The sequence below is a fragment of the Cibotium barometz genome, chromosome 18, assembly GCF_041138505.1.
Source record: "Cibotium barometz isolate CiBa-2024 chromosome 18, ASM4113850v1, whole genome shotgun sequence".
Taxonomy (NCBI): Eukaryota; Viridiplantae; Streptophyta; class Polypodiopsida; order Cyatheales; family Cibotiaceae; genus Cibotium; species Cibotium barometz.
The window spans coordinates 24,055,615-24,079,177 of NC_141063.1; the positions used below are offsets into that span (position 1 = coordinate 24,055,615).

A 23,563-nucleotide genomic window follows, 5' to 3' on the forward strand; every position below is an offset into this window, starting at 1 on the left:
GTCCGGTACATGGTCATGGTCAGGTGTGCATGTCCTGCACTCAGGTGTCACCCTCTGGAATGATGAAGAGATGTACCAAGCTTTGCTTGGGATACCATGTGTAGGTATCAAGAACTTTTTGCATGCATACATGTTGTATGTGGGCATGTAGGCAAAGGGGAGCCCTATGAGTGCCACCCCATAAGTCCTTAGGGGCGCTGCCTGGGCAGCCCTTAGGGGCCATGGAGGCCCCCATGCCCAAGCAACCAGCCCATAGGCTGGGCAGCATGTCAGCAGCCCCTAAGGGGCACAAAACTCCTGTCCGCCAGCATCAAACCCTTGTCCTCGGTAGCTTTCCACAAGCATACAAGAATGCCACAAAATCAGTCCCAAGGGCCAACAGTCTTCAAATCTGCTCCAAGACAGTTCTCAATTCTTAGCCTTTCCCATCTGAGGGAACTCAGTGTACAACTGTCTATGGCCTGTTCATAGGTGACCGGATGATACAAAAACTTGCACTGTTGCTGTACGGCCAGCTTCTGCCACAACAAAGTGGGAGAGAGAACAGTAGTTGCTGTATGGACAGTTTCTCCAACAACTAGGTGGGAGAGAGAGAAAACCAGCTGCTGTCGGCCAGCCTGTAGGCGACCAATGTCAACCAGCTCAAAAGGCAGGAGAAGTGAGAGAAAACAGCTGCTGAATTCGGCCTGTATCTGTACGGCTAGCACTGTGGTGCAACCACCAGCTCGAAGGCAGCCAGGAGAGAGAAAGAGGAACTGCTGTACGGCCTGTTTGTGAGCAGCCAGCAGTGGAAAAACAGCACTGTTCGGCCTCTTTGAGTCGACCAGCAGAGAGAGTAGTGTTTGCTGCAGTCGGCCATGTGCTCTCATGCGCATGCCCCAAAAAGAACAACCCCTTCCTTTTTACGAATCAGCCCTTGCCTCTCTTTGGATAGAATCAACCAGCTAAAAATATAGCTCCAATCCCCAAAAAAGCAAGTCGGCCAGCTATAAATGGAAGTGTCTTTTAGCATCTTCAAACTTCCTGCCCAAGTTTTGTATGCCCTCAACCCTAGGCACCTACTTTTGTCCATAAATCCATGCCTAAAGAATAATATGTCGGGCCAAACTTTATTGATGTCTGAACAAATTGGCTTCTAAATCTTATAAGTCACATAATGTCAGTGAATGCTTCAGCTTACTCCTCCTTTTGTGGAAAATCCCTGTTCTCACGTTGATTCCGTTCTGTGTGTGGGCTTTCCCCAAAATACTGATCAAAGTTGGTGAAGGGACCAAATGGTGACAACAACACTATTTGATTTGTCAAAAGGTGAAAGCTACCCGCAGGAAGAAGATAGGGTTGTTACAACCATTGCCTATTCCCGAAGGACCTTTCCAAAATATATCTATAGATTTTCTGACGAATCTATCTCCCAATCCGGGTAAGCATAATATGTAGTGTTTAATGATTGTTGATCGTTTTAGCAAGTTTGTCATGCTTATTCCTTGCAAGGCTAACGTTACTACCGAGGATGTTGCTAGATTGTTCATCAAGCATTGGTATCCCATAGGTGGCATACCTAGGACCATTGTGTCGAATGGTGATGCCAAGTTTGCCAATCATTTTTGGAGGGCATTATTTGATAAAATTGAGACCTTTTGGAAAAGAAGCCCTATGTTACTTTTGCAAACCACATGCTTTACAAATTTTATTATATAACAAGTGTGTCAAAGGCCCTAGTTCCCTGGGCACCCGCCGCGAGTTTCATTGGCATCAGCGAAGGCTTCCTTCTATCAATAAGGAAGAGAAAAGATCTCAAGTGGGGACCACACTTACCATCATTGCTTCATACCTTATGAAGCAAGAGCATGAGCAGTAGACAGCTTGTTGATCTAAAGATTTATGAATTCACAAAATTTTATCTTGGAAGTGTGGAGTTGGCTTTATGTGCACACGTTTAGCACTCTTTCCATATGGATATTGTGGATTATATTATCAAGCTTATAGGCAAGCTATATGGAGATATATCTCGGGATATCTTAAGGATATGGTGAGGAGATATTTCTTTTGGCTTCATCACACCAACCTGGCAAAGAAAAGCTAAGTATGCTTTGAGTTTGCAAAGTTGGTGCTTTTGCTATTTACTATGAAGTGTTTTTGATGTTCATTAACCCTTGTAATACAAGGATTATGGTATACAAGGATTATGGTATATAGGTCTGTGGATTCTTCTTTTCTAGGGATTTGGATCCATCCTTAGGTTTATGGATTATGTTTATGACTCCCTTTTACTGGGATGGATTATTCTTTATGGCTTCCTTTATTTGGGATGCATTGGACTTATGAAACTCATGGTTCACATACCTTGTGTAGTGTTCTCTTGTCCTACGTGCTCTCTTGAAGATTGTTTCTACCATGTGTGGGTGGAACAATAGAGAGCAGATGGAAGGAACCGTGGGCACTTCAAAGGGTAGTGAGACAAGCACAACATACCCTGTGTAGTGTTCTCTTGTCCTACGTGCTCTCTTGAAGATTGTTTCTACCATGTGTGGGTGGAACAATAGAGAGCAGATGGAAGGGAACATGAGCATTTGAGAGAGTAGTGTGAGTTGGTGGGCCGAAATGCTTACAAACTATTAGTGGCCGAAATGCCTGTAAACTATGTGTAGCAGAAATGCTTATGGAACACCAGGCTATTTATGCCTGTGAGTGATTGTTTTATCTTGTTACTTGAGTCCACCTTTCATCCAAGGTGTGTGGTCAGAGTACCAACACGGAGTGCAAGTGGTAAAGTGGACATGATACCTGGTTGGCACGTGACTTATGTCTATGCCAAGGGTCATGTGGACCGATGCCTTGTTGGCAGTAGACTTATTTTGTCTCGCCCATTTACTTGGGACATGGATTATGATATCTGGACTTATGGGACTCATTTGTCTCGCCCATTTACTTGGGACATGATTATGATATCTGGACTTATAGGACTGTTTTGTCTCGCCCATTTATTTGGGACATGGATTTATTTATTTTTAAGCCATTTTAGAATCACTCTCTCCCCATACAAAGGCCAAGAGGTTCACTGTTCATCTCACCATGCATGTGGATTCATGTTGGGATTGTGAGAAGGCAATCCAATGAACACTCCACCATACACGTGGATTCGTGTTGTGATTGTGGCTCTCTTGTTGCACAGTAGCTTCTACCACCGTTACAGGCTGGCCTAATGATGGCTACTCTCTTTCTCTCTCTCTTGAAGGCTGCCCATGAAAAATACCGGCTTTTGGGGACTGTTTTGGAGGCTTCCATCGCGAAGAAATACTGAAGTCAAGGGTATTTAATCATTTATTATGATTTTTAGCCATTGCACCAACCACTGTAGTGATTGTACGAGTCCTTGTACTTGCTATACCTTCTAGTACCAGCCACTATACCAGATGTACTAGCCATTGTACCTCCATTTGTACTTGCTGTACCTACTATACTTGCCATCGTGCTTGCTGTACCTACCACTGTGATAGTTGTACCAACCATTGTACCGGTTGTACCAGCCATTGTACTTGTTGTACCGGCTGAATGGAGAGTTGTACTTGTTGTACCAACTCTATTGCATGAAGACCCATGGTTTTTGGGGAAGAATCAGTACCCACATGGAGGTATATGGATTATATTGTTGGTTCGGCATTTCTACAGCTTGTGTTCCGGCTTGGTAGCCTCGTGTTGGGCTGTGTTATGGCATTTGTATATGGATAATCCGGCATCTCCCGTGGGGAGAGTAAGGCCCTCAAAGCTTGTAGATGATATTATTCTCCTTGGGTAATAAAATACTCCAAGGGGGGGGTCGGCCCATTCCAGCCTCTATGCGGTGTCACACGTGCAAGCTCCATTTTCAACATTTGTGGATGTTTTGTCCAGCTTTTATGTTTATGCAAAGTGATGATGGATATGTGTTAAGGCTGTGGCCATGTTTAAATGTTTTAATATGCATTGATGGTATCAACAAGTGTGTCAAAGGCCCTAGCCCCCCGGGCACCCGCCGCGAGTTTCACTAGGGGGCCACCACATAAGCCCTTAAGGGCTTTGCCTACAAGGTGGGTAGCCTTGGTGGCCAAGGAGGCCCCATGCCCAAGCAAACCAGCCCATGGAAGGGCTGGGCAGCAAAGTCGGCCAGGCGTGGGGGCCTTCGCAAAAGGTCGGCCAGGCCATGGAAGGCTAGGCAGCAAGTCGTCCAGTCCTAGGGGCCTTGGCAACAGGTCGGCCAGCCCAAGGAAGGGCCATTCCCCAATCGGCCAGCAGCCAAACACCAGGTGGGTAGGTAGGCAAAGGGGCAGCCTTGGAGGCTACCACATAAGCCCTTAAGGGCTTTGCCTACAAGTGGGCAGCCCTCATGGGCCACCCGAGGGGCCAAGGAGGCCCCATGCCCAAGCAAACCAGCCCATGGAATTGCTGGGCAGCAAAGTCAGCCAGGCCTAGGGGCCTTGGCAGCAGGTCGGCCTGCCCATGGAAGGTAGGCAGCAAGTTGTCCAGGCCTAGGGGCCTTGGCAACAAGTCGGCCAGGCTGCCAGCCCAAGGAAGGGCCATTCCCCAATCGGCCAACAGCCAGCCACTCAGGCGAACAGCAGCCTGAGTGGCCATGTGTGAAAAGATGCCTGCTTTTATGGTGCTAATTCAGATTGTGGGACAAGAAGGAAGAGGCTGACAGTCTTCTATGCAAACTGACCAGCCTTTTTGAGTCATATATAAGCAAAGTGTCACCAATTGGCCGACCATTTGGTCCCTCTCCAGTTTTGTGTCTTGTTCACTTGAGGCCTTGCCGGTGTCTCATGTGAAGAGGCCAATATTTTTGCTTAACATGGACGGGAGCCAGACTGGTGCCCGCCGTGTGTTAGCAGGATGGTGTCGTATGGACGGGAGCCAGATTGGTGCCACCCGTGTATGACCTGGACCGTGTTCTATCCATGGGATTGTCACGCCATGGAAGAGCTCACTCTATAGGAAGACCAGGGTTTATGTTTTATGTCGTGCCATTTTTGTGCCCGACAGATGTTTTGTACTTGTTCCATGAACGGGAGATATGTCCATGATACTATTTGCACATGCACTCATGTTTTGCATGTTTGAAACTGTTTTCGCATGACTTGTATTTTTGTGTTTGCCTACTTGACGTGCCACTTACTGAGTGGGGACTCTTGCCAGTGAATCGTGAAGTTTGCTCTGTCTTCTGACGAGTTTTGTTGCATGTGAACAGGCAGTAAGTGTATTGCACTTGTTGGTTTAATAGCTTTATTTCTAACCTTTCATTTTATAAGATGGTGAGTTCACATTCATTTAAAAGTGGGCACCCACTTGTGGGCCAAGGTGGGGAGGAAAACCCCACACATAACCCCTTTAAGTGTGTGGGGGTGGGTGCATGGCCACCTACCCAAACCACACCATGAAGCTGGCCGCCCCCATGCAAACGTGGGGAGCTAGCCAGTTGTGGTCGGGTATCTCCTCTCCAACACCTACAAAGAGGCGACCACCCTTCTGCTCACCCCTAGACGTTTTTGGTGTGCCTCCTCTTCAGGGTGCGCCATCTCCACCTCCTCAGCAGACGGCTGCTCCCTCTCCTCCAGCAGGTGGCTGTACCTATTTTCCATCGGCGGCTGCCTCCTCTACATAGCGGCTCCTCCTCCTCCCATACAGGCGGCTGTACCTATTTTCCATCGGCGGCTGCCTCCTCCACATAGCGGCTACTGCTCCTCCCATACAGGTAGCTGTACCTCCTCTGTTGGCGGTTGTGCCTCCTCCCCACGGGCGGCTGCAGCCGGTGTCTCTTGCCCATACAGGCGGCTGCGCCACCCTACAAGCAGCTGCAGCAGGCGTGTCGAATCCCCACGGATCTCCTCGTGTTCGTTCTCGGTTCGAGACTCGAAACCTGCAAACAAATGAACAAACAAACAACAAGGGGGTGCAGGCCTGACTCACCTCCCAACCATGACAGCCGTAGGCGAGCCCACAGTCTTGGCTGTCCCCACCGAGCCACGAGTTGAGCTAACTAGGATGACGTACCGACCAATCTCCTCCTCGCGACGTCCCATACCGCCACGAAGCTGCCCTCGCGGGCCTCGAGATTGCTGTCAGCCTCGGCTGCGTAAAGCAGGTGCACGTCTGCACTAGATCCAGGCTCCAAGACCATAGAGCTCTCACAAACTCGCGAGACTCTCCATATCCAAATAACTAACCTTGGCCACCCTTTTATAGGCTCTTGGCCGGTCATCGGGCGTCCACACTTGGGCGCCCGCCCGTCCATACTTGGGTGCCCGCCCGTTAGTATTTCCCTAACTCAGCTCGTCAATCAGCCTGCCTATTTCCAAGCTTCCCCAGAGTACTCATGTACAGATTTCCGAAGAAAAACAATAAAACCGAGAAAAGAACGAAGTTGTTTCACTGTTCGCGGTATAGGCCAGTCCAGAACCTTCTGAACTTGGTCATAGTCAATGCTCAATCCATCACAAATTTTTCCAAATGTTCACGAAAAAGATCAGTTATCATTTGCTAGAAAGTGGCTGGAGCATTGGTTAACCCAAAAGGTAATACGAGAAACTCATAATGGCCATACCTATTCCGAAAGGCGGTTCTTTCGACATGCCTTTCATGAATACGTATCTGGTGATAGCCAGTACGTAAATCTATCTTCGTGAAATATTTCGCTCCTGCTAACCGGTCAATCAGGTCATTTGATCTAGGGAGAGGATAACGGTTCTTAATTGTCACCTTGTTCAATCTCTTGTAATCTATACACATTCTCCAGGTCTTGTCCTTCTTTCTCCTAAGCAACCGAGGTGCACCCCAAGGTGATTTACCTGGACGGATCTGGCCCATCCTTAAATAATCTTCGAGTTGTTTAGCCAACTCATCTTCCTCAGCTTGGCTCATCCTATAAGGTGGAATACTGACAGGATGAGCACCAGGGATCAAGTCAATACGATGATCTACTACCCGTTCAGGTGGTAAACCCGATGGCAGTTCCTTAGGAAATACGTCTTGAAACGAATCAAGTATCTTCTGTAATTCTTTGCTTTCAAACACACTTAATTCATTTACATCCATGGAAGGGATGAGAAAGGAAGAAAGTGGAATCAATACACAATGGAAAGTGGTATACAAAGAAGAATCCATTATATTTCCAAAATCAATTGTATTTATAAGAGGTCCCTGAGAGGGATGAATACAATCACCTAAAATACTATACTTGGTGTCCTTATGCTGAAAAGAAAAAATATGACTAGCCCAATCTATCTGGACTTCAAGAGTCTTAAACCACTCAATCCCTAATAACAAGTCTACATTTTCTAGATGCATTACATAGCATTCCACAGTATCTTTGTAGTCCTGAATCTGGATTGGAAGCATCTCCACCTCTCGATCCCAAACTTGCCTTCCCGCAGGTAAGCGTACCTCATAGGTATGGTCGCTGAGTGTCGTATCAAGACTCAATTTCTGCACAAGTTTGTAGTTAACAAAATTATGTGAACTGCTAGGGTCTAAAAGAATGTGAATTTTATGGCCATTCACTTCTCCATAAACTCGGAGAAGATCATGAAAGCCAAATACTTTAGAATTGAATAGACAATCAGAACAAGTACTAGGGCGAGAAAGTACAGAAATTGACGTACCTGTCAAAGACAACTGGTTAGTTGCCTTTGGCTTGGGTCTTGCGTTTGTCTTGGTACCCTTTTGCTTTGGACACTCGTTACACATGTCCTTTTTCTTCGCAGACAAAACAACGTCCTTCCTTCTTGAGCTTTAAAGCCCTAAGGAGTCGTTTCTTCTTCGCTGGTGTCGAACTGGATTTCTTCGAAGGTTGGTCTGAAGACTTTCCTTCTGTCGAGTTAGCCATAGGTGCGGAGAACTTTCTTTTATGCTTGTTTCCCTGCTCGGTAACGGGTTTCGACTTGGAAGCGACCATTGTATCATCATAGATACGAGCTGAATGAATGGCCTCGTCCAATGTTTTACATTTGTTATTTTTAACCTGTAAACGGTATGAGTCTGGTAAACCAGCTACGAAAAACCCCAAAAGAGTAGTGGGATCCATCTTTGTAGCTTTCATTTGCAAGTCACGAAACTTCTGGAGGTAGACCTCATAAGTGAGGTGCTGCGAGGTTATGGTCAAAGCTGAAAACCGGGCAACATCATCATAATCGGATATCCTCTTTCTTGAGGAATTCTTTCTTGAAGACGTCTTCGAATATTGTGCCCAAGTCGTTGGCTTAGGGTTGAGTTCCTTCCACCAAAGCAAAGCTTTGCCGGACAGGAAACCTGCTGCTAATTGGATCTTCTTTCCATCATCATATGGATGAAACTGAAAGTGAACTTGCCACTTGTGTAGCCACGTGTCCACGATCTCCTTGGTGCGTTGCTTTTGCTTGCCCCCGAACGGTTCCGGAGTAATATTGGGGCCTAAAGCAGAAGCCAAGGTATCCATATCCGAGAAAGTAGAGAGGGTAGTGGTCAATAGAGTGATGGAGTTCTGCAAAGCTTGCATCTGGGCTGCGATTTGTGCCTGACGTTCCATCGAAGAAGCTTCGAGAGCTACTTTGAACTCTTGGAAATCTGATTTTGACACAAAATCGTAAAAAAGATCGGCATCGGTACCTTCCGTAGCCGGCAAGCCTTTGCGTTCCACAAGGGGCTCCAACTCTGATTCTTGGGTCGACATCGTGAAGAGGGGACGTGGAGAGAAAATTCGATCTTTGCATAATGAAAGTGCAAGGGAACTTGAGAGCTTGAAAACTTGAGAGATGTGTGGCAAGAAGCCCACTTAAGGGGTTTATAAAGATAGCTCCAAAAGCTAAAAATCTCCAAAAGCTAGGCTTAGCTTTTGCTTTTGCTTTTGTTTTTTTTTTCTTGAATAAATAAATATATATATATATATATATGGATATATATATTCTATATTCTTAAAAAAAAATAAACACTTTGAAACCTTGGAGGAGGGGTCTTTTAAAACTAAAAAAAAAATTTTAAACTCAAAAAAACGAAAGCTCTAAAAAAAACGTAAGCTTTCCTTGTTTTTTTTCCCTCCTGGAATAGCCAGTCGACGTGCTGCTGTCTGCTGACGCCATCGTCGCCAACTGCTGCCGGCCTGGTGTGCTGTCGGCGCCTGTATGCGTCACACGTGCAGTTGTGACGTTATCTGCAGCCGTCGTCACATATGCTGTCGTCGCCAGTGCTCCATGCGCCAGCCTCGCGTAGGCCTGCCGTGTTGGCCTGGGCATCATGGCAGCGTGGCCATGGGCGTCGGCCTGGCCTAGGCGTTGCCTGGGCTGGCTACGTAGGCCTGGCCGCCTGGCTTGGCAGGCGTGTGCGCCCGCCTGCAGTGTCGCCTACAACACGTCAACCAGCATCACCCGCCAGCGCACAACCTGCCAGCGAATATGGATCCAGCACTTCTCTCGCTCTCTTTCGTTCGAACTAGAAAAGCATCGTGCTTTTTCTGTCTTCTGCTTCTCACCCGACTTGCTCATGCGTATGACTGCACAAACGACTCTCCTCTTCTTTGCAACTGAGGATGTATGAAAATGTAGCGGGAGTGATGGGTTCATCTCAAGGAAGGTGTTATGCTGAAGGAGGTTGACGCGAACGACCCTACCATCTACCATCTCCCATCAACATGGGTGTCTTTGATGGAGAAAAACACATACTATTCTGAAAACAAAAGTATGTACAGAAAAAACAGCAAGCTTTTTAACACATACCTTTCTTCGACCTCATCTTCTCTACCTACCGACTTGCTCGTTCACGAGGTATGCTTTGATACCACTGTCAAATCCCCACGGATCTCCTCGTGATCGTTCTCGGTTCGAGACTCGAAACCTGCAAACAAACGAACAAACAAACAACAAGGGGGTGCAGGCTTGACTCACCTCCCAACCATGACAGCCGTGGGCGAGCCCACAGTCTTGGCTGTCCCCACCGAGCCACGAGCTGAGCTAATTAGGATGACGTACCGACCAATCTCCTCCTCGTGACGTCCCATACCGCCACGAAGTTGCCCTCGCGGGTCTCGAGATTGCTGCCGGCCTCGGCTGCGTAAAGCAGGTGCACGTCTGCACTAGATCCAGGCTCCAAGACCATAGAGCTCTCACAAACTCGCGAGACTCTCTATATCCCAATAACTAACCTTGGCCACCCTTTTATAGGCTCTTGGCCGGTCATCGGGCGTCCACACTTGGGCGCCCGCCGCCCATTAGTATTTCCCTAACTCAGCTCGTCAATCAGCCTGCCTAGTTCCAAGCTTCCCCAATCCTCGAAACTAGTCTTGCATGCGTGTAGCACACGGTAGATACACACTGTGCACATGACAAGGCGACATCTGCACTTTCCAGGTGGCAGCGCCTCCCACAGCAAGCTGCCCTCCTTATCCTCCACAGTAGGCGGCTACGCTTCCTCCTCCTCTACAGCAGGTGGCTATGTCCTGCTCAGCAGTCGACTGTGCTCCTCTGCAGGTGGTTGCACCTCCCTTCCATAGGCGGCTACAGGTCGCTTTGCATCTCGTAGGTGGCTACACCTTCTACACAGGCAGCTCCTCCTCCTCCTCCTCGACAGGCTGCTGCGCCTTGGTGCCCACCTCTAGTAGCTACACAAACACCACGGGTATTTGTCTTCCATGTGCGAGCTACAAGTAACTGAATTCAGATTTAAGTAAAGAACTTTGTTGTAAATCTGATAAAGAATTCTCTCTACCGCTAACACCCGTTCGTTGCCGGGTAGTCCAAGCTTTTTGGAGAACCACGGTCCAAAGGTGCCGAGATCGGGAGAGCCAGGCGTTAGCACGGGAGCGCCTGTTTGTGCGTGGTCCTGGAACACGAGCGGGGCGCTCTCCACGGATTCCAGTGAAGGCACAGGACTGTAAAGACTGGACCACTCCAGTGGTCGCTCTCCTTCGAACATCTACTTCGAGCCTTTTGTTTGGTACTGTATTCATCTCAGTTGTACATGGACATCATCTGGTTCTTTGAACCCATGGAGCATTGTATTTGTTAAATACTCCCAATAATATATCATATATTGAGGGGGGGGGGGGGGGGGGTCCGCCCGTTCCGGCCCCAGTGCTGGTGTTTATCTATCAACATTTCATTTCATTTCAATTTTCAGTTGTTATTAAGTTATCCATTTCAAATTGTGATATTAAGTTGTGCTATTACGTGTGTGGGTGTCCAACATAGTCTTTTCCCACTTGACGGGATCAGTTTCATTGGTATCAGAGCACAGTTATTTCCCTCTTCTTAGTGGGGAAACGAACGTGTGTATTGGACACTCCGCTACTAGCACACTTAACACAATGGACAGCCAAGGCCACCCTTTGGAAGTGCCTAATTCAAGGGGCCCATCAAGTGCCTCGCGTGGTTCCGATGCTGTACGAGGAAGGCACAAGCCCCTTGAAAGGGTAAATGATAGTGATTCAAAGGGACAACTGTCTTGAGGAAAGACAGTCATGCAAGAAGAAGAGTGTGATGCAATGAGGGTTGAAATGGAGCATATAAGAAAGCTTTTGCAGGCACAAGAGCAAGAGCTGAAATTTTTGCATGAAGATCCCCATGTGCAAAGTGCCATTGAAGCAAGGAAAGCCGATGCAATGGTAGATGTGTTTTTTGAGTCCATGGCACGGGAAGTGGGCAAGAAGCCAAGGGAGTTGGCACTTTCCTACCTCCTCTGCAAAGGTGACATCAAAGAGGGGGAAGATGGAGAGCTGAAATTCAGAAATCCACCTGGCTTGAAGCATAGAGATCCTGCATCTCAAAGGTTGAGGTCATTTATACAAAAGGAAGAGGCGACAGTCACCTCTCGTCATGCATCTTCTCCACAAGGCACAAAGCCTGACAGATATATGTATGCTAGTGCTCATGGAGGGCATGATGGTCACATGCATTCAAGACATGTATCCCATGGTAGGGGTGACAGGTCTGCCACTAGAAGAGCTTTGCCTACTGAGCTGTCTCATGGAGGAGAGACATTGCCTTATGCAGGAAGGTCACATGCATCTGATTCTCAGATTCGTGGAGCACATGTCACCGTGCTTCATGAAACTTTCATGATGGCCCATGGAGCCCATGCAGATAGGGCTGCCCCGTCGGATAAGGGGAAAAGAAAAAGAGAAGACCATGAGCCTCATGCCAGAAAGCTCAAGGAATTTTAAGCAGGTAACAAGTCTGTTAAGTTTGATGTTTTTCATGGAGAGCATGATGCTTCCAAAGTGTTAGCATTTGTGGCACAGTTTGACATTGCTTTTGGGTAAATGAGGATTATTTTATTGATTACCCACAGTTGTTGCAGGCATATCTTGAGGCTTTTCAGTTGAGGACAACTCTTTACAAGCCGGGGGGGATGTCACCAATTGGCTGACCATTTGTCCATCTCCAGTTTTGTGTCTCGTTCACTTGAGACCAGGCCGGTGTCTCATGTGAAGAGGCCAGTATTTTTGCTTAACATGGACGGGAGCCAGACTGGTGCCACCCGTGTATGACCTGGACTGTGTTCTATCCATGGGATTGTCACGCCATGGAAGAGTCAGTATTTGTGCCGTGTCTTGCCTATGGGACTGTCACTCCATAGGGAGGCTCGTGCTTGAAACTGTGTTTTACCTATGGGACTGTCACTCCGTAGGAAGACCAGGATTTATGTTTTATGTCGTGCCATTTTTGTGCTTGACGTGCCACTTACTAAGCGGGGACGCTTGCCAATGAATCGTGAAGTTTGCTCTGTCTTCTGATGAGTTTTGTTGCATGTGAACAGGTGGTTAGTGTATTGCACTTGTTGGTTTAATAGCTTTATTTCTAACCTTTCATTTTATAAGATGGTGAGTTCACATTCATTTAAAAGTGGGCACCCATTATGGGCACCCACTTGTGGGCCAAGGTGGGGAGGGAAACCCCACACATAACCCCTTTAAGTGTGTGGGGGTGGGTGCATGGCCACCTACCCACACCACACCATGAAGCTGGCCGCCGCCATGCAAACGTGGGGAGCCAGCCAGTTGTGGTCGGGTATCTCCTCTCCAACACCTACAAAGAGGCAACCACCCTTCTGCTCACCCCCAGACGTTTTAGGTGCGCCTCCTCCTCTGCAGGCTGCGCCATCTCCACCTCCTCAGTAGACGGCTGCTCCCTCTCCTCCAGTAGGCCGCTGTACCTAGTTCCCATCGGCGGTTGCCTCTTCTACATAGCGGCTGCTTCTCCTCCCATACAGGCGGCTGTACCTATTTTCCATTGGCGGCTGCCTTCTCTACATAGCGGCTGCTCCTCCTCCCATACAGGCGGCTGTACCTCTTTTCCATCGGCGGCTGCTCCTCCTCTCATACAAGCGGCTGTACCTCCTCTGCTGGCGGTTGTGCCTCCTCCCCACGGGCGGCTGCAACCGGGTGTCTCTTGCCCATACAGGCGGCTGCGCCACCCTGCAAGCAGCTGCAGAGCAGGCGATATCAACACTCTCCAGGTGGCAGCGCCTCCCACAGCAAGTGGCTACGCTTCCCTCCTCCACAGCAAGTGGCTACGCTTCCTCCTCCTCCACAGCAGGTGGCTATGTCCTGCTCACAGCAGTCGGCTGTGCTCCTTTGCACGCGGTTGCACCTCCCTTCCATAGGCGGCTACAGGTGGCTTTGCACCTCCTAGGTGGCTACACCTTCTACATAGGCAGCTCCTCCTCCTCCTCCTCGACAGGCTGCTACGCCCTGGTGGCCACCTCTAGTAGCTACACATGGACACCACGGGTATTTGTCTTCCATGTGCGAGCTACAAGTAACTGAATTCAGATTTAAGTAAAGAACTTTGTTGTAAATCTGATAAAGATTTCTCTCTACTGCTAACATCCATTTGGTGCCGGGTAGTCCAAGCTTTTTGGAGAACCACGGTCCAAAGGTGCCGAGATCGGGAGAGCCAGGCGTTAGCACGGGAGCGCCTGTTTGTGCGTGGTCCTGGAACACGAGTGGGGCGCTCTCCGCGGATTCCAGTGAAGGCACAGGACCGTAGAGACTGGACCACTCCAGTGGTCGCTCTCCTTTGAACATCTACTTCGAGCCTTTTGTTTGGTACTGTATTCATCTCAGTTGTACATGGACATCATCTGGTTCTTTGAATCCATGGAGCATTGTATTTGTTTAAAACTCCCAATAATATATCATATATTGAGGGGAAGGTTGGCCGGTTCCGGCCCCAGCGCTGGTGTTTATCTATCAACATTTCATTTCATTTCAATTTTCAGTTGTTTTTAAGTTATCCATTTCAAATTGTGATATTAAGTTGTGCTATTACGCATGTGGGTGTCCAACGGAGTCTATTCCCACTTGACGGGATTGGTTTCATTGGTATTAGAGCACAGTTATTTCCCTTTTCTTAGTGGGGAAACGAACTTGTGTATTGGACACCCCACTACTAGCACACTTAACACAATGGACAGCCAAGGCCACCCTTTCGAAGTGCCTAATTCAAGGGGTCCATCAAGTGCCTCGTGTGGTTTCGATGCTCTGCGAGGAAGGCACAAGCCCCTTGAAAGGGTAAATGATAGTGATTCAAAGGGACAACTGTCTCGAGGAAAGACAGTCATGCAAGAAGACGAGCCTGATGCAATGAGGGCTGAAATGAAGCATATGAGAATGCTTTTGCAGGCACAAGAGCAAGAGCTGAAATTTTTGCATGAAGATCCCCATGTGCAAAGTGCCATCGAAGCAAAGGAAAGCCGATGCAATGGTAGATGTGACTTTTGAGTCCATGGCACGGGAAGTGGGCAAGAAGCCAAGGGAGTTGGCACTTTCCTACCTCCTCCGCAAAGGTGACATCAAAGAGGGGGAAGATGGAGAGCTGAAATTCAGAAATCCACCTCGCTTGAAGCATGGAAATCCCGCATCTCAAAGGTTGAGGTCATTTATGCAAAAGGAAGAGGTGACAGTCACCTCTCGTCATGCATCTTCTCCACAAGGCACAAAGCCTGACAGATATATGTATGCTAGTGCTCATGGAGGGCATGATGGTCACATGCATTCAAGACATGTATCCCATGGTAGGGGTGACAGGTCTGCCACTAGAAGAGCTTTGCCTACAGAGTTGCCTTATGGAGGAAGGTCACATGCATCTGATTCTGAGGTTCGTGGAGCACATGTCACCGTGCTTCATGAAACTTCCATGATGGCCCATGGAGCCCATGCAGATAGGGTTGCCCCGTTAGATAAAGGGAAACGAAAAAGAGAGGACTATGAGCCTCATGCCAGAAAGCTCAAGGAATTTAAAGCAGGTGACAAGTCTGTTAAGTTTGATGTTTTTCATGGAGAGCATGATGCTTCCAAAGTGTTTCCATTTGTGGCACAGTTTGACATTGCTTTTGGGTAAATGAGGATTATTTTATTGATTACCCACAGTTGTTGCAGACATATCTTGAGGCTTTTCAGTTGAGGACAACTCTTTAGAACCCCGGGAGGATGTCACCAATTGGCCGACCATTTGGTACATCTCTAGTTTTGTGTCTCGTTCACTTGAGGCCAGGCCGGTGTCTCATGTGAAGAGGCTAGTATTTTTGCTTAACATGGACGGGAGCCAGACTGGTGCCACCCGTGTGTTAGCAGGATGGTGTCGTATGGACGGGAGAGCGAGACTGGTGCCACCCTTGTATGACCTGGACTGTGTTCTATCCATGGGATTGTCACGCCATGGAAGAGCTAGTATTTGTGCCGTGTCTTGCCTATGGGACTGTCACTCCATAGGGAGGCTCGTGCCTGGAACTGTGTTTTATCTATGGGACTGTCACTCCATAGGAAGACAAGGATTTATGTTTTATGTCGTGCCATTTTTGTGCTTGACGTGCCACTTATACTGAGAGGGGACGCTTGCCAGTGAATCGTGAAGTTTGCTCTGTCTTCTGACGAGTTTTGTTGCATGTGAACCGGTGGTAAGTGTATTGCACTTGTTGGTTTAATAGCTTTATTTCTAACCTTTCATTTTATAAGATGGTCAGTTCACATTCATTTAAAAGTGGGCACCCATTATGGGCATCCACTTGTGGGCCAAGGTGGGGAGGGAAACCCCACACATAACCCCTTTAAGTGTGTGGGGGTGGGTGCATGGCCACTTACCCACACCACACCATGAAGCTGGCCGCCCCCATGCAAACGTGGGGAGCCAGCCAGTTGTGGTCGGGTATCTCCTCTCCAACACCTACAAAGAGGCGACCACACTCCTGCTCACCCCCAGACGTTTTAGGTGCGCCTGCTCCTCTTCAGGCTGCGCCATCTCCACCTTCCAGGTGGCAGCGCCTCCCACAGCAGGCTGCCCTCCTCATCCTCCACAGCAGGCGGCTACGCTTCCTCCTCCTCCACAGCAGGCGGCTGTGTCCTACTCAACAGTAGGCTGTGCTCCTCTGTAGGCGGTTGCACCTCCCTTCCATAGGCGGCTACTACAGGTGGCTTTGCACCTCCTAGGTGGCTACACCTTCTACACAGGCAGCTCCTCCTCCTCCTCGACAGGCTGCTGCGCCCTGGTGTCCGTAGCTACACACGGACACCACGGGTATTTGTCTTCCATGTGCGAGCTACAAGTAACTGAATTCAGATTTAAGTAAAGAACTTTGTTGTAAATCTGATAAAGAATTCTCTCTACCGCTGACACCTGTTCGGTGCCTGGTAGTCCAAGCTTTTTGGAGAACCACGGTCCAAAGGTGCCGAGATCGGGAGAGCCAGGCATTAGTACGGGAGCGCCTGTTTGTGCGTGGTCCTGGAACACCAATGGGGCACTCTCCGCGGATTCCAGTGAAGACACAGGACCGTAGAGATTGGACCACTCCTGTGGTCACTCTCCTTCGAACATCTACTTCGAGCCTTTTGTTTGGTACTGTATTCATCTCAGTTGTACATGGACATCATCTGGTTCTTTGAACCCATGGAGCATTGTATTTGTCAAATACTCCCAATAATATATCATATATTGAGGGGGGGGGGGGTCGGCCCATTCTGGCCCCAGTGCTGGTGTCCATCTATCAACATTTCATTTCATTCAATTTTCAGTTGTTATTAAGTTGTCCATTTCAAATTTTGATATTAAGTTGTGCTATTACACGTGTGGGTGTCCAACGGAGTCTATTCCCACGTGACGGGATCGGCTTCACAAAGGCTAGCAAAAGGTCTTTAGTATCTCATTATTCACAAGTGTTGAAATGCTCCAAGGGCCAGGACAGCCAAGGGGAGTTTGAAGCAAGGTGAACTTGAAGGTCACGAATTAGGTCATCTGCAGGCTACAGACTTACAGCCAAGGAAGATCTCCAAGAAAGTCAGTCTTTTCATCATTCAATAAAGAAAATACACCAATCTTTGGTGGGGGCCCTTCAGAGGGTATCTGGGATCCAGTCGGGTGTACTTGTCTTTGTTGTTGTTGTTGTTCTCTCTCTCTCTCTCTCTCTCTCTCTCACACACACACACACACACACACTCTCTCATCTCTACTACATTGTGCAATCGTCAAGAACCAAGGTGTTGAATATTCCTTATCAAAGTATAATCCTATCTGTAAGCTTTTGCATTACAATATGTTGCCACCACACATGCCACATGTCACATCAAGATGCCAAGTGTCCCTATGAGGTGTTAGCTACATACGTCGTTGACTACATAATCCTTCTAATGGGTTGTTCCCATGTACAAGAGAATCCACACACGAATTGTTGTTTACACATACTAGAATTGCTTTATTTAAATAGCTTAAATACACATTACAATGCTAGTTTACACAACCACCTAGCATTGTGTTCATTTCCACATTAATTACCATTAATATCTGACAATCAATCAATACAGTGACACATTGCATATGTGTTGTCATCACTACTTACTTCATACTACATGCTTAGAGCCTTATCTCTTGACTCAATTACACACACTGATACCGTGACACATGGCACATGTGCTGTCATCACTGCTTATACTACTTACACACATAATCTTTAGAGGCTGTTCACACACATAGGCAAACTTACACACACTAAGAGGAGGTTCACACACACTTTTGCAAAGGGATTTACACACATAAAGGCTCGAATCCCAACAAGCTTGGTGTTGCCCAACATCTAAAAGAAAGCTGGGAGGAGTGCCTACTAACCATGGTCCTCTTGTCTTCTTTGCCCCCTCGTGAGTTTGCTTCCGAGTCTATATCTCATGCAAGAAAAGTGCCACACATATTTGGTCCGCATATTCCATGACTCATTGAAGAGGACCCAACCCCTCTCTAAATAAACAATGGAAGTGGCGTTTGATTTGATAGTATGCTGGACATTGAAGGATTGTGCGCACCTCGGTCTCCATGTATGCATGCCACATAACCTGCATATGCGTAGCTCTTAATGCTTTGTGTGACGATATTTAAATCTGGCTCATGGAAATTCTAAATGTGTGCGTGCCATGTGTGTGTGAGAGAGAGAGAGAGAGAGAGAGAGAGAGAGAGAGAGAGAAATATATGTTGTAACTATAGTGGTGGAGGACTTAAATAAGCGCAGACAACCACTTCCAGCTTTGGATGCCGTGTATTTCATTCAGCCTAAAAGAGAGAGGTAATTGATTGCAGCTGTTTATTTTCATATTTTCAATGTGTGTTTGAGTATGTTGTCCGCACTCATAATTTTGCCTTTAGGTGTGCTTAAATTTGGATTTTTTGTTTTTATGAAGGCTACTGAAAGGTGTGGTATTTTGTAAATTCTAAGGTTCTAGGGTTTCAATTGAGCTACAAATGGTTTTAAGAAAATAAATTTATATGATAGATGGGTGTTTTGAGGACTGTGATGGCCTATGTAGAAATTCGCAAGTTCTTGAAAGTTTTGTAGGAATCGTTGACAAGATGGCAAACATATTGTGTAACATGGTTATATTCAGTTGGTGAAACTGTGACTGTGACCTTTGAATAGGAAAATTACATGCCTTGTGATAGTTTTTCGTCTGTCGTTCTCCAAGCATAGCAAGCTGCTGAATTATAAGAGATTTTGGCCTTGCTTTTTCAGATTGTGCCAGCCGTCATATGGCTGAGTCTGCCCTTAACCTCTGGACAGGTGCATTTGGGGTTCACATTGGAGCATGTTTATCTGTGCTCTCTAGGGCTAGCCCATTATGTCTACATGAGGAATGCACGTCTTTCGTCACAAGGCCTTGAGATTGGATGTATTTGTTGCCTAATTTTGAATAACCACCTAGCAACAAGAGAGGTGGCAGCCTTATCTTCAACCCCTTACTCCAGTATCTTGTTGTGAATTGTCGATGGTCCCATTCATGCTAATTATGGCACTCACTATGCACTCTCTTAATGTTAATGACTTAACAATTTCCTCAACCATTTATTGAAATGTGTACATTTTATGGACTTCTGCTTGATGCCTTCTCTAAGCCTGTGCTCTTTGTGAGTGTCCAAAACTAGTGTTCTGAAAGGGTGCTTACATATCACTCTCTTGTCTAGTCTGTAGAACTGACTACGTTATTTTGTGCCAACTCTTGTAGTGTACAGAAGCTCAAGATGGACTTGTCTGGAAAGACTCCTCTCTATAGAAAGTAAGATTACTTACCTGTATGGTTGCACGTGCACAAATCCTCTACAAATAAGAGATTGATGTTTTTTTATTACTGAGGGCATAAGGCTTGAGTATTCCATTTGCAGACAGATTGAGCTGTTTATAGTAACTAAACAATCTTGTCTGGTGTATCCTACGCTACAGAGCCCATGTGTTCTTTAGCTCTCCGATAGCTAGGGATCTACTGCAAATTATCAAAAGTGATGCACTTGTTATCTCTCGAATCGTTACTCTTAAAGAGGTTCACTTCTTTATTTTGGCAGCTTTGACTTTTCTTTCTGTTTGATGTGGTTGTGTTGAACAAACTGTTTAAGAATCAGAGGAGATGCATTTTAGAATTCTTCAATTCACGAGGAACTTATTGATGGAATGGATTTATTCAGGTGAATTTAGAGTACCTCACAATTGATTCTCAGGTGAGATACGTGTACCCAGCTAGCTCTACAGTTACAACATACAAAAGCATAGATATAGATATGATACTTTAGGAGATAACAGGAGGATTTTGGATTAAACTGATTTGCCAACCTGATTCATGATTATCCTTGCTGCCAAAGTGGGGAGTGATAGTTAGTAAATGGCATGTATGCAGGCATTTTCAACTGATAATGGGAGAGCTTTGGAGCAACTATTTGGAGAACACAGTGAGGGCAGTCATGACTATGACACTTGTCTTGATACAATTGCCTCTCGACTTGGCACTGTCTTTGCATCACTTAAGGTTTGTGGAAAAGATTACTAGATTCTTGTTTACGGAAAGAGTTGGTGAGATATATTCAGTTGAACAAGCACTTAGCACTAGATAAAACGGCACATTTGGGTATTCAGTGATTGCAGTAAGGATTCCATGTAATGGCACATTTGGGCATTCAATTGCTGCAATAAAGCCTGCATCTCAGAAGAAAGTAATGGGACACTCTTGCTCGTGCATATTGGAAAGGGAATTCAAATCAGACAAGCTATGTTTTCTAATGTTACATCGGCCGTTGTGAAGTTAAGAAAGCACTGCAATGTTAAGTTTGACTGCCATGATATATTATCACTGGAAACTATGGGCAAAAGCCAAATGAATAGGTGCGGCATGAAAACCTGTAGGTGGGGGACTGTTTGCAAGCTTCAGGCCATCTCTAAGAGAATTTCAGTTTCATTCCAAGAAATCATGACTACCCTTAGACGGACGTGCTGCCAACATTCGTGCATGACTCATTTACTTCCAAACTTTTAAGAAGAGCACTGACTGCATATATTGGGCCACTTTTTCAAAGCATCGGCCCCTGCAAAACAACTCAAGTACAACATCTTGGGAATATTTTAAATAACAGTAAAATAACTTCACTTTGTTTTTCAAATGGCCCATAAGTACATGATGGTGCCATGTAATGTCATGTTTAAGAATTGTTGTCCATGAGATTTGACAATATCTCTTAAAGTGACTTCCTGGAATTTGACCATTATGTATTGATCTTAGACTAGAGACTCTTGCATACATCACATCATGCCACATTATGTATTGACTGACATGATGATGTGGTAAGTTAACTAAGATGATGATGTGGCATGCTTGCCATACGCATGCCATGTTTAATATCCATCCAAAGCATGATAGCATGGCTGACAGTAATTAGGCATTATCTCCACTTTGTCTGATACTTGTGAGAGCACATGACATGATCATCATCAGTAGCACAAGCCCTTCCCATAAAGCCATAGCTAACCGCATAATGCTATTAGGAATACCCAAGATTGGTTGCAAAAACTGTCTTAGCACTAGGGTTGTAATGAACCCTGTTTCATATGATTTGAAACAAAATGTTTCAAACGGTTTCATGTCTTGCAGACCTTTTTTTCCCACCCTTTTTATAAATGTTTTTGGGGATCACAAGATTGCAGTGAACAGAGCAGGAGCTCACGTGCGTCCCTTGTGAGCAGCCCTTCTTCGCCCCCCTAGCCCTGTGCATCCCTTCCCATAAAACCATAGCTAACCACATAATGCTATTAGTTTTACGTCCCAAGGCTAATCTGGGTTAAGACCTTCAAGTTAGGTTAACCATAGCCTAAGGGTTAGGCATCTTAAGTGGGGGTTAGTAACTTTTATGAGACATGTGCTATATTTGGCTCGTGGTTTACAGGAGGCCTAGATAAGTGACTGTGTGTGCCAGTTTGGGGGAGAGCTACTTGAGGCCTTGAGACTACTATGTGCTTACATTTGATGGGTGTGTATTGGTGGTATGGAACGCCAGTTACTTTGCACATGGAGCCATGTCTCGGATGCTTCCAAGCCTTTGTGCTCCCGGCGAGCTTGAACGGCTCTATGGTTGAGCGGTGAGCTATATGTGAGCGTGTATGTGTGTTTCCTTTATGTTTATGGGTCTGTTAGCCTGGGAGCTTAACATTGGTATCAGAGTGAGACCTGCTGGGAACACTCCAAAAGGAGAGGAGAAAATCCATTGCATGGATCTTCTGGGTTCTAATTTGTGGGCTGTTTTTTGTCTTCCAATGCCTTGTGGTATGGGACACTTAGGGTGAAAGACGGAGCAGAGTCAGAGGTGAGCGGAGAAGATGCTATGGTTGGGTATGCTCAGATGTTTTTTGAAATCATTGTATATCTATGGAAAAAGCAAGAGCTTTTTGTCATGTCTGTGTGTGTTTGCTTGTTCTTTGACAGTCCTGATATGCCATTGATTGAAGGTGATACCTTGGATCTTGGTCATTTTCATGTTCAAGAGTCGTACAAAGAGCTGCTCGAGTTCTGCAGAGAGTAGAATCCTATGCAGTTTTGGTTGTGCGTGGGACTTTATGCTTTTTGGGACTCTACTGGATGCTTTTTCTGTGTATGGCTGCGAACAGCAGTACCTCAGCCTGAAAGCATTGGCTGCAGGAAGGGTAACCGTAGAGCATGCAGGATGGTATCTGCTGAGAGATGGATGCATGGAAGAGAGAGAGAGAGTGAGACAGTCGACTGTGTGTGAGCTGGGCATGTTTTCGGGTTGCTGTACAGCCCTACCCCCCTTACACACATGGTCGTGGAAGTCTTTCGGCAACTGGCCGCACAGAAGACCCACATGTGTGTGGTATACAAGACGGCTTGAGGTCTAGAAAACACTCGAAAGGCCTGGGTACACTACAGGGATACATAGAAGTCTCAAGAAAGCATGTGTATGGGTTTATTTGGGCATATTTAGCCATAAGTGGCCTTTATGCTGAAAAAGGGGCCAAATGTCTCCCCCACCCGAACTCTTGGTGGGAAGTTTTCTCATCCAACTGCCTGCAAAGGAGGGAAAAAGCTCCGACATCAGAAAATTGAAAATCCGCGTGGGAAAAAAAAGTATGGAGGCAGGGGGCTGTTAGGTTGTGTAATGCCCCTTACAAGGGGGGGGTACATAGATATATGCCCTCAACTTACATTGGTGGAAAATGGGGAAATATTTAATAAGGAGAAACCCTTTTCCGCTTACTTGTGAGTTTGAAAACCTAACACATTCTCTCCTCAAATATTATGAGGGAGTACTGATAAAGAAGCTAGTACTATTGCACCTATCAAAATTGGAAATTTTGCCTTCAATTTGAACCTTCATCTCAACTTGAGCTTTCATGTAATTTCTTATTTTAAAATGTTCTTCGAAAGGTTTCTAGATGGTAAGCTACAAGTAGACCAACTTTGTTTTGTGGATCCTGAAAGAACGAGAATAAGAACGCATGCTCTCTCATGTTATAAAGGGACACCTATGCTCGCTTGATGTGTTTGGTTGCTCGGGCTCTTGCCCCTTGAACACTCGAGTGACTCCTCCTCCTTGGGTGGTGGATCACCCGAGATAGGAGGATCCATACGAGACCCCTCCGTTGTTCCAGTGCTCGACTCATCGCGGTGGTCATGGGGGATGCCTAATTCGTGGCTCTTGCCCGATGGTGCGTGGCCCTTGCCCGACCATGATAATTGGCTAATTGTTGGAAGGGGAAATCGGCTCCACCCACTTGAGTGGGCCCCGGGTGTGTACGAAAAAAAAGAACGCATGAG

The 23,563-nt window shown here is 46.6% G+C and overlaps 1 protein-coding gene across 1 annotated transcript in view; it reads left to right on the top strand.

The window, feature by feature from the left end:
• The window catches only part of LOC147629097 (SNARE-interacting protein KEULE-like), a 71,161-nt gene that overhangs the window by 3,605 nt on the left and 43,993 nt on the right, over window positions 1–23,563 (top strand). Inside the window, exons 5-9 of the mRNA XM_086812344.1 lie at window positions 18,465–18,543; window positions 19,478–19,528; window positions 19,693–19,789; window positions 19,932–19,964; window positions 20,141–20,269. Coding sequence (XP_086668470.1) covers window positions 18,465–18,543; window positions 19,478–19,528; window positions 19,693–19,789; window positions 19,932–19,964; window positions 20,141–20,269 — 389 coding nt within the window. The remainder of the gene's footprint in view (window positions 1–18,464; window positions 18,544–19,477; window positions 19,529–19,692; window positions 19,790–19,931; window positions 19,965–20,140; window positions 20,270–23,563) is intronic.